Below are 11,543 nucleotides of genomic sequence, written 5' to 3'. Positions count from 1 at the left end.
TTTTTTGACCTATGCAACCATCCATGCTTGTCACAAAGCTGGTTTAAGACTACTTCGTTCAATGGCGCAACTAGAGCGCAGTGATTGAATGCTAAAATTAATAGTTTATGAATAAAAACGTGACCTGGCTGTGGTCTAATTGATTGCATTGAGAGTAGGGGGTGGTCTGTGGGAATTGTCGGCATCGTGAGGGTGTTTGATCATCAGTTTCTCACGAAATACGAACATTAACGTTCCTTGCGCACAATTTGTGCGTATTGTGGTACATTCCATCGAGATTGTTAGTGATTGGTGCAGGCTGTATCTGGGGCAGCTGGGGGCGCGCAGCGAGCTGCAAAAATGTTGCGCGTTCAAGGGAGAGAAGAAAAAATGTTCGGAGTCTGCGCAGTTCGGTTGTTCTCTCGACACTCCGAACTTTCGGGAGAACCGACGGAGAAAGGAGGGGAGGGAGAGAACAACGCCATTTTCCTGGTAATTATGTTCAATATATTAAGCGGTTTTTAACCACCGCACGGCGCGAGTGGTTCGCAATAACAGACCGCGCGCTTGCTTCGTCCTGGTTCAAAGCGCGAAACGGTGTTAGCTACGATGCGAAAAAAAGAGCGTAGAACCGGAGCGAGGCGGACATTTCGAGCTCGACCGCGGTGTAACGTTTTGCTGCCACTCGGGCGTACAAACAAAACACGCCCCTGTGACCGCGTTTTTAAAAAACCGATACATTACACGCATGGTTACCGAAACCCGGCGCAGATCCCGTGTCGCCGTTTATTTAATTTTGTACCGTAACGCGGCGTTAACGTTAGCGCTCTAGAGATGGCACAGCCTGTCGGGGCTGCTCCTTGCGCGAGCCGCTAGGCACGAGAGGCAGGGGGAGAAGCAGGCACGAGCTTGACAAAGACCCGAGGAGCTCAACGCTGATTAGCTCAGACGGGCCACGTGGTCTGAGCAAACGCAGTGGTAGTTTACATCCTCATATGAAGAGGTTCTCCTCAGTAGTTGTTGACTCGTTCATACCGTGTTCACGTTGACTTCATGTATTAACGCCACACTGCCGCATGAGTGGCGTAACGTTGCATTAATGTGAGAGCTTGACAACGCTTCTCACCAAACAATAAAACATTACTCATCCTTGAGTGTAATTCTTCACTCAGGTATTTTTTAAATATATAATCCAACCAGAAGGAGGTGGTGTAGGGACATGCCCGTGAAAACAATCTTACTTCTGTTTCCTCGTGATTTATGATTTCCACTGTGGTAATTTTATTGTTTTCACAACGTCGTATTCAAGACCACCCAAACTGAGATCAGGTCATGACTGAGTCCTGTATAAGAGTACTTTTAAAGACAGGACTTCGGAGAAACTAGGATGGGCATTTTACAGACCAAACAATTCATAAACTAATCTAGAAAATAATCAGCAGATTAATCAATAATGAAAATAACCATTTGCTGATGCCCTACAATATTTGAACAAGACAAGTTTTAAGCCACACAGCTAAAACTAGGAAATAGAACAAATAATGGCAAAAGTCGACCTATAAAAAGCAGCGGAGCTGCACATAACTGGGATGTATTGACGCCCGGGGACTCGTTCAATCACAAGTACAAAATAGATACAAGATCGAGGCACAGGAACATATTAAAGTCTGGGCCGGCCTTGAAGTAAAACAAAGAGATCTGTCTAAAACTGAGTTTAACAAAAATGGAGACCTTGCGATACTACAATGTTGGTGTGGGGATTAGATGTTGGGACTTGGGAGACATTGGTGCACAGAGTGTGTTACTGCTTCTATTGGAGCATGAGTGCATAGCTGTGACTCAGCTATAAAGATATCAAGCAGTAAGTCTGTAATCTCCATATGTATGGCCCTATTTCCCCTTTCTTCATCAGTGGTACTCTTATCTGTCAAGAACATACAGGTCTTGACAGGAAGATAAAAAAACTTATGTTTCATACGTTTGATAAAATCTGGAGAAATACTTTTTGAGGTTGTGACTTTATGAACCCATTAAATTAGCTGACTGGAGTCAAAGTGTGGCTGAACAAGTGCACCCGCTATCTGCTTTTATCACACTGTTTGTTATTGACCAGTCGTGCAATCATGGCTTTGAAACATGCTTTTATTTATCTTGATAAGAAAGAAGGATAAAATAGACTTATGTCTCACAATTCTGCACTTGGATACAGTTTTATACTGCCACCAAGTGTCGGACAATATGATCCACTGGGCAGAAACCACTGTGTTGTATTTTTTATTTCAATATTTAAAGTCCCTGTGTTTATAGATGAGCTTTTTCATTTCACTGGTAATCGCTCAGTTCAGCAATAATTAATAATACAGTAATCATGCATTATTTGTATTTCTTCCTTTGGTAAAGCATCATATAAGACAAATTATTAAAAAGAAATCTTAAGTTTGAGAGTACAGGCGCAATATGTCATTTCCAGAATGTGTCACCAAAAAGCACGTTTAAAGTTTACTATTTTCCAAACGTTTTTTTACTCCTAAAGGGCCAGGTGTCCGTTTTTTTTTTGAGTTTTCAGTTGCAGGCCACTTTCTTTTCATTGTTGTCGTAATAAAGGTCATTGAATCCGAGATCCAAGTAGATGTACGATAAAACATCTGCTGTATTTTAACCTTTAAATCGCCAAACAGATTATTACTGGACCAGATTGGGATCTTACAATGTATAAGTCTTTAATCTACATATTTGTCTTCTTCTACTATGTTTAAAATCATCTTCAGCTGCTGGGCCCTGGGTTTAGTCCCCGTCAGATTAAAGCTGAACAAAAAATGTATTGAGCATGTAATGTTGGCTACAGCCCAGCACACAGTATCACCCCTTTGTCATTCGTTTAGGAAATGTAAGTGCAGCTTTATTGTGTTAATTTATTAACAAACCGGCCTTCTGAAACAGGACCTGCTGACTCAGGCAAAGGTTGCACTGAAGCAACCAACAATTCACTCAAGACCAATAAGATTACACAGAGGGGTTATTTCTTTTTTTTTTTTTTTTTTTTTATAGAAAAAAAACCCCTTAAGGAACAGCCTTTTTTTCTCACAGAGCTATGCAATTGTCAAGAACATACAATGGAATGATTTTAATAACTTGAATGGAGGCTACGTGAAGTGAGCACTGTACAGCTGTATTATCGAGGAAAATAGAAGAATCAGAACCGGGTCTCATTATCAGCAGATACTCAATGAAATGACTCGGTCCGGCCATACAATATGCCTGAGCGAGACACCCCTACTTAGTATAGTATACATTATTGTCTTGCATAATATGTATAAACTTATATTTAAAGTAAAAAGCACTGCAGTAAAATAATGCTGGTGCTGAGTTTGTCTAACTGGAGTGAAACATTTGGTATGGTGTGTTCGAGAATCAGAGCTCTTATTTCTGTTGCTCAGTTCGTCTTTTAACATTGGGTTTTTCTTTGTCTTGCATTCTCCCCCTCTGTATTATCTTTTTCCTCCCTCCCCTCAATCGCTCACTCGTTGCAGGCCCTGTGCAGTCCGACAGGTGTCTTCAGTCCAGACTGGCAGGTAGATCAGGACCAAGCAGTCCTGTAATTTGGAGTTGGTTACAAACTGAGTTGTAGTAGGCCGTCGGAGGAGGAGGTGAAGAAGGAGAAGGAGAAGAAGAAGAAGAAGTGGACGAGGCAAAGGTGGAGCCATGTCAGCCTCTTGGCGTGAGGACGAGGAAGAGTCGAAGGTGGGAGGAGTACGAGGGTCGAGGCTCAAACCGAGGTTCTCCTTCAATGAGGTCAAACTGCTGCTGGAGGCAGTGAAGATGAACAGATACATCATCCTCAGTGAGTACGAAGGGGTGTGTGTGTGTGTGTGTTTTGACTTAGGGAGGAGATTGTCTTGACTCATTTAGTTTGGCTGGATAATTGGGGTTGAGCTTGTAGAAAGCGGTTTACTCACAGGATACGCCAGTATCATCCACCTTGGAGAACAACAGAGATGTTGATTGTTTTATTGCTGCCCCTATGCTGCTGGTTTCAACCAAGCTCAATAGTCTGACCTACAATGGACACAATGCGCCGTCAACATTACCGGCCCCTGCAGGAACAAAATGATTCCTAGTTAAGCAGATATATTATTTGCCTCCTTAACCAAGTCATATATTGCAGGTATGCTTGAAAGCATTAGTTAACTGGCTATGCTTTTATTGTCAGATAATGTACTGTGTACAGTAAGCCTGAAACTAACGGACTAACTATTTTCTGATTATTTAATTAAAGTGCACAATGCAAGTTTGAGAGCATTTCAATTGCATCTCAATGGCTCTCAACACGGCGACGCCTGCTATATTAATGCTCTGAATAGACTATATGGCCCCTTTTAATCATTTGGTTAACTAATAATAACCTTTTCTCTGGTTGTTTACACACCGACTTACAGCGTGACGTTAATGTTAATCTGCGTTGTTTAGTTCGACAAGTCCATATCCACATCAACAAACTGCTCACAGTTTGCAGACACACGATTATCAGTGCATGTAAAACGTTTACCAGCAGAGTGAGCACCAGCACCCTTGCATAGAATTGTTTAAGAGTACCAGGACTGACGATGTTTCTCCCTGTAGGGAAGTTCAACCAAGGGGTGTCGGCTGAAGCCAAGAAACAGACCTGGGCTGAAATCACCAATCAGATCAACAGTCTGGGAGAGAATCACAGAGAGGTTTGTTATTGTCTATCTTTAGTCATGTTGGTGATAATTCACATGCTATTTCTTATTCTTTTTGTCTATTTAAATGTAAGGTATATTCTCAGACATCATTTATTTATTATTTTTTTAGAGATGGAAAATTAGTTGAATATGTTAACTCAACCAAGGACTGATCCTAGCGTCTTAGATTGTTTGATTTTAATTATTTATTGTTTTATAGTTTGAAGCCTCAGTGGAGGTTGTAGTAGCAGCAGGCTCCTACATGAAGTCGATGTATCAGTGTAAAATACTGTGTCACCGTGGAAGACCTTTTTAACGGAGGTTTCAATTTCTCACAGGTGCGTCAGATCATGAAGAAATGGGCGGATCTCAAATGTGACGGGAAGCGACGTGCCATCGCCCTCCGGGGCCCCAACGGCAGCAACGTGCGGAAGAAGAACCTGGGCCCCGTGGAGAGGATGGTCAATAAGATACTAATGATGAGCCCTCGAGGAGGTGAGGAGATGCAGGCCAAGAAAGCTTTGTCTGTGGAACCTATTTTTATCAGTTAATTTGTGAACTGGAAGAGCCTCGATGCATAGTAGAATGAAGCATTAGACAGATTTTCCCCCTGAAATAGTTGAAAAAAATATAGTTATAGTTAGCATTCTGAAAATGCGTTGCATAGTGCGATCAAGACCATTAATTGTTAGATCTTACAAGAGTTTGTAGTTGAGACTGAGAAAAACATTTTCTTCTGATTTGTGTGTTTTGAAAAATTTGAATTTATTGTCCGAATGTTTGATAAGATGAATGGCTTGTGATATGAATATTTACTTTGGGGACGATTGAGCGAAAGAATTGTTCATAATCTGTGTTCCCGTCTCCCATCGGAGTTAATTGACTCTGGGCCTGAAGAAGTTCCATTTCAGCGGCAGAGAGAGGCTGATTCTTTTCTTTTGTTGTTTTGTGTGTTTGTGGTTCAACAGTGCTAATGAGATTTTAACAGCACGACATTGCTTGTTTGCTCCACGCACACCAGCTCAGTCAGAAGACACAGTATTATTAGCTGATAAAATCAATCAATCTGCCTTTATACCAATCCTGTAGATGAAACCATGACACGCTCAGATGAAATTGCTGTGTTGGTTAAAAAAATAAACAAAAACAACATGAAGGTCTTACAAAAAAACATACAGAATTAAGGAAAGAGCAGAGATGGCTAAATAGCAAAAACATCCTTTCAGTTGAATCAAATGTTTCAAATGAACTAACTAGTGTCCTTTTGTCGGTTCTCAGGCGGTGACAGCGATCTGGACTTTGGCGAAGACGAAGACCTTTCCAAGCTTTACAGTAAAGGGCCACCCACCACTACGGCCTCCTACTCCTACCTCAGCTTAACGGACAGTTCCCACTCTATTCCTGGAGGAGCCCCCTACGACCTTTCTCCTCTCTCCTCACCAGAGAAAGAACTTGGTGAGTAGAGCTGGACAATAACAAACCACAGGAAATTGTGTCCACTAATGTGAAAAGACACCCAATATGGTAACATCATGTACCAAGGTGGCTGCTAGAGAGCTAAAATGTAAGTGAGGTCAGAATGTGTGTGTTATGAACGTTTGTAGTGCCTGTTTTAAAGGGATAGCACAGATTTTCTTTTGGTGGGTTTGTATGAAGTACCGTATTTTCCGCACTATTGATTATAAGGCGCACTGTCAATGAATGGTCTATTTTCGATCTTTTTTCATATATAAAGCGCACCCGACTATAAGGCACATTAAGTGAAACAAAACAGTCAGTCAGTCAAACTTTATTAAACATGTTCACAATAACTCAATATTGTTCAAACGTTAATCAGCGTATTCACAATAACTCCCAACCTTGTTCAGTTGTAACACGTAAGAAAAAACAGTCTGATACCGCTAAATCAAACGTTGGCGTAACTCTGTGTGGTCTTCTTTACTTGGCACAGGTCATCTTCTTGCTTCCTCCACTTACGTACCATTGATTCATTAATGTTGAATTCTCTCGCAGCGGCTCTATTCCCATGTTCTACTGCGTGACTGATAGCCTTGAGTTTGAAGTCCGCGTTGTAAGCGTGTCTCTTGACAGGTGCCATTTTGGGGTCCTTATACACACACACTGTAATATTATGGCGAAGCACAGTATGTATTACTCCGCGACGCTCCTGACTACGGTAGCCGTAAAGGGGCGTTCACACCTCGTGCGTCTGGATCCCATGTAAAGTCAACGCACAGACGCGTTTGGTTGAAATTCGCCGAACGTTGCGATAGACGCGTTTCGAAGTTTCGCCAGAGTTGAAATATTTCAACTTCCAACGCGAGTTGCAAAAGTTTCGCAACTCGCCAGCCAATCAGCGTTGAGATGCTCCGCCCGTTGGGCTGCTGCTTCTCTGGTAGCGCTGGAAGCGGAAGTTATCGAGGCGGAGTCGGTGAAACTCCCCGAGCTGTGTGAGCCTACGGGTGATGTTATGAACCCAAACACCAGGGCGTTAGATGTTCCGATGTTTATGGGATGTCCACAACAAGTATAAAGCAGAACTAGTGGTTATTTCGACCGTGGTGGATGAAGGAAATTATAACTGTTTTTACCGAGACAAGCCACGCCCCCCTTTCGCAACTGGTTGCGAAAGACACAAATGAACACGACTTGACTGGCGAATAAACTGACGCAAGTAAAGCGTTGTGAATATTTGCAACGCGTTTGGTGTGAATGCACCATAATGCTGCAAGCGGTGCGGCTTTGTAGTTTACCAAAGTCGTACTAAAACATTTTGACAGAGCGCCGTGTACCACACAAAATCGCTTCGAGGTCAGTAAGCACAACCAGAATTAATTCATAAATAAGGCGCACTCTCATTTTTTGAGAAAATTAAAGGCTTTTAAGTGCTCTTTTAAGTGCTCTTTTAAGTGCACTTTTAAGTGCACTTTTAAGTGCGTAAAATACGGTAATTCTCCATAATCGGCATACAACACACAGTAGATGGCGGTCGCACACCCACAGTTTAGAGAAACAGGCGGGAGCTAATGTTTTTGGTGTATCCGATTCCGAACCCTAGCCTTTTAAATCACAGAAGTCCCAAAGTAACACAAACTAACAGTAGAACCGCAGCTCCGCGTTCTGCAAGATACAATGACTGTTATTGTCAAATCGAGTCTTGTGGCTTTGAAAAGAGCGAAGATAATGGCTTCAGTTCTTTGTCACAAGGGGCTGTGAGATTCAATACATAGCGTAGACTTAACTAATAAAGTCTTACATACAGCTTTTATTCAACATCCACTTTTATCTAAAGTGTGACAAGTTCAATTCAATTCAATTCAGTTTATTTTGTATAGCCCAATATCACAAATTACAAATTTGCCTCAGAGGGCTTTACAATCTGTACACATACGACATCCCTGTCCCAGGACCTCACATCGAATCAGGAAAAACTCCCCAAAAATAACCTTTGACAGGGAAAAAAGGGAAGAAACCTTCAGGAGAGCAACAGAGGAGGATCCCTCTCCCCGGATGGACAGAAGCAATAGATGTCATGTGTACAGAATGAACAACATTTACAAAGTTACATAAACACATTACATGAATATGACAATGTATAAGTGATTTGTGCATTTCTTTATGAGGCAACAGTAGTGTAAGCGTCGTGGGTGTATGAGCAGGAATAAATCAGTCTAAGACGTTCTGGGTTTTACTCATAACTTTAGTCCAACTCCACATTCCAACTGAACCGCCCAGTTCCCTTCTTCTCCCCCCTCTCCTTTTTCCTCACACCCCCAGATGCTCTGAACAGCGCCAACTAGTGGTCATAACTAATACATGTAATTACATTTACATCATACAGTTTCACTCTTACAGTAGGAAGGAGAAAGGTACACAATTCTCAGGCAGTGGATAAGCAAAACGAACTGTAAGTCTCCTGGTTTACTTGTGATTCTCCTCACTGATGACAGGGAGAATAAACACAGTTTGATTTAATGTTGAATTCGTTTTTGACTATATTCCCTTTTAACCTTTTGGCCGTTGCACAATTTCTAACTGCTGCTTTGACGATGTTTTGCAGGCGATACTTTCCACTCCTCCTCTGATTTTGAGCTGCCTGACGATGGAGGTGAGTTTTATACAGCTGTTGTTTTTAGTAGTGGTAGTAGGTAACTGCCAGGGGACCCAACTAAAAGAGTCCTGAAATACTACAGATTTATTATGATGTTTAGATATGAAAAATATTGAATAATGTTACTGAACTATACCTGAAATAACTTGCAAAAGGCCCCAAAAGCTCTTAAACACATTACATGTCAGATTCAGATTTTACTCTCAAAATGTACAATAACAACAATACGATGAGTCATTATTCATTGCGTTCTAAATTTACAGCTTCAGCCTGAACAGACGACAAGTATATTTAAGCAGATTGTGCTGTCAATGCCTCTCTGTCACTCAACAAAAGCTGTTCATGTCACTTTATAGAGTTTCAAATGAGAAAGTAACTATTTACATTTGCAATGTGTGGATAGTTTATCCAACTAATGACTGTTTGGAAATTTGCTTTGAACCCAGATTGTGTGAACAGTCTGCTGTTTACCAGCAGACTGTAAACAGCAGACTACCTGAAGTATTCTGCTGGCTGGGAGTTTGTCAGCGGCATCGTAATTAGTGTTACAAATAAATAGTTTGCTCTTCCTGTGTACACGCTGACTCCAGATTTAGCAGCAATGAAGCTCCACCCCTGCTGCTACACAGAGCGTGCTTGTTTATTGATATTGACCGAACGCGTGTCTGATTAGCATGAAATCTGAAAGATTCCCCTCTGCAATATATCCCCCAAATGCTTAGTAGGTTGGACATAAGTTCTTTGCTACTATAGGATGACTTTATTCTGATTACTTCTGTAGGCTCTTGTGAAAAAGCATTTGAAAACAAATACACACTTGTTTTGATCAAGTTGCAATTGTTATCTTTTTTGTCCCTCTGTGATATACTAGATGGTACCATGGACTTTGAAGAAAACGACGACTCCATGTTGTCCTCCTACCCTTCCCCTCTTCCCCCACCCTCAACCTCTCTGGACCCTCTGCCTGACAACGCCCTGCTGAGGATGAAGCCAGTCCACACCTACTCCCGGAACCACAGCCAGAACCACACCTCCCCCAGACCCGCCTCTGTGGCCTCGGGTTTGCCTCCCGTGTCGGATTCAGATGCCGCCTCGTCCTCTGCTGCTCCTCCCCCGTCGCGGTCGCCACCAAGCTCCAACACGACCACCTCCTCCCTCCCTGCTCCTTCCTCCTCCTCCACATTAGTCACAGCCAATACCTGCACCCCTCACCCTGCGCCGCCCTCTTCCTCCATCCCTGGTGCTCCCGCCCTCACCGCCACTGTATCTTCCAACTCTCATGGACCTGTTCCCTCCTCCTCGGGCCTCCCACCCAACCGTCCCTCCACCTCAGGCTCCAGCCTGTCTGACCCCCTACCGGCCGGGGCGTCCTCCCGCAGGGCCCACGACCACGTGGCGCAGATGGCCTCTCAGGGCCTCCAGCAGCAGCGGGCCAGCAGGATGCTCCTGACCTCGGTGTCTCAGTCCCTGGAGATACTGGCTCAGTCTGTCCAGCTGCTGGTGGAGAGCCAACAGGAGTTTGTGCAGGAGTCTCTGCTGCTGCAGAGGGAGACGGTGGACATCCTCAGGGATTTCTCCAACACGGCACTGACCATGCTGAGAGACAAATCCAACAGTGGGCAGCTGGCGACACATCACCCTCATCCCACCGCACACTTGTGAGAAACGGAGATGGATAATGTCGCAGGCTTTCAAATCAAACAAGGGCAGGCGACCACATGCCAAGTGCAGGGGAGCAGACTCCACATGCCGTCCTTGTGATTTGAAAACATCCGTGTTGTTGGTAAAACCTTGAAAGACACAGCTGATTTAACGTCACAAGCCACTTGGGCTGATGGACAGAAACGTTCCCTCCTGAGAACGGGACAATAAATTAAATGTGGCCCCAGAGGCACAAACACATAGTCGTAGGCCATGATCTCATAGGCTGCTTATTTATGTGCCTGAATCTCGTTGTTTTCCTCTCCCGTTGGTTTGGTGCGGCCCGTGTGTTTTCCACACTGTAACTAGCATTTTAAAGTTTTGAGCTGCTGAAATCACACAACCAGAGATGGACTGGGTGGACTTTCACCAGTTGGCTGCCCTCCTGGGTCACTTGATTTAACCGGCTCACTGACTGAGAGGAAATTAACGAAGTAACCGTAACTTTTGACTGTTCTCAAATGGAGTAACATGAGCTGCTGAGATAGAGAATAAGACTCATAACCGTGATAAGGACAAAAGTGAGTATGCAAAAAAACACTGACAAATTTATAATAAACCATTTTAAAACAAATTGATGTTTTGTGAAATTGTACAGCTGTTAACAGCTTTCACAATAGTCTAAATGTGCTGGTGAGGACAACAAATATATCATGCAGTGGAGGGTGGAAAGCATGTTTAAGTTGTTTGGTGTTTCAAATTATTAATGGGAACTTGGGACTTAACCACTAACCAAACGTTCTGAAATGTTTTTGCCATTGCCAGTTAGTCAACTCATTGCAGCCGCTGCGCAGAGAGCTCCTGCCAACCTCCGACTGGGTATACTGGTAAAAAGACTGAAATGTGGTGCTGGCCAGGGTGTCGGGTTCAGGATTGTTTCAGGATTGTGGGGTCCAACGGTTTCCTGCAGCAGTTAGTTCAAGCTTATTCTACTGTAAAGCAAGGTTCATTAAATAACGTAGAATAAGCTTGAGCTAACTCCTAAAACTGATGCTTGTTGGGTTTAGTGTCTGAATTTCTGTACAAAATAGCAGTTGATGAAAGATACT

The 11,543-nt window shown here is 43.1% G+C and overlaps 1 protein-coding gene across 1 annotated transcript; it reads left to right on the top strand.

Annotated features, from left to right (window-relative positions):
- Nucleotides 1-291: 291 nt before the first annotated feature.
- Nucleotides 292-11,068, top strand: zgc:113149 (uncharacterized protein LOC541363 homolog). Its single transcript, XM_034529021.1, has 7 exons — nt 292-471; nt 3,510-3,820; nt 4,600-4,694; nt 5,021-5,177; nt 5,961-6,137; nt 8,743-8,790; nt 9,665-11,068. The coding sequence occupies exons 2-7, from the start codon at nt 3,682-3,684 to the stop codon at nt 10,453-10,455; spliced, it is 1,407 nt and encodes a 468-aa protein (XP_034384912.1). The 5' UTR covers nt 292-471; nt 3,510-3,681; the 3' UTR covers nt 10,456-11,068.
- The last annotated feature ends 475 nt before the right edge of the window (nt 11,069-11,543 follow it).

Source organism: Cyclopterus lumpus, chromosome 25 (assembly GCF_009769545.1).
Source record: "Cyclopterus lumpus isolate fCycLum1 chromosome 25, fCycLum1.pri, whole genome shotgun sequence".
Lineage (NCBI taxonomy): Eukaryota > Metazoa > Chordata > Actinopteri > Perciformes > Cyclopteridae > Cyclopterus > Cyclopterus lumpus.
This window is presented reverse-complemented; position numbering and strand designations above follow the sequence as displayed.

Bases quoted from the DNA above. Each gene is read 5' to 3' on its own strand.
- zgc:113149 (XM_034529021.1), top strand. From the start codon at position 3,682: ATGTCAGCCTCTTGGCGTGAGGACGAGGAAGAGTCGAAGGTGGGAGGA. The intron at 5,178-5,960 runs GTGAGGAGATGC...GTCGGTTCTCAG, and splicing joins AATGATGAGCCCTCGAGGAG to GCGGTGACAGCGATCTGGAC. The intron at 8,791-9,664 runs GTGAGTTTTATA...GTGATATACTAG, and splicing joins TGAGCTGCCTGACGATGGAG to ATGGTACCATGGACTTTGAA.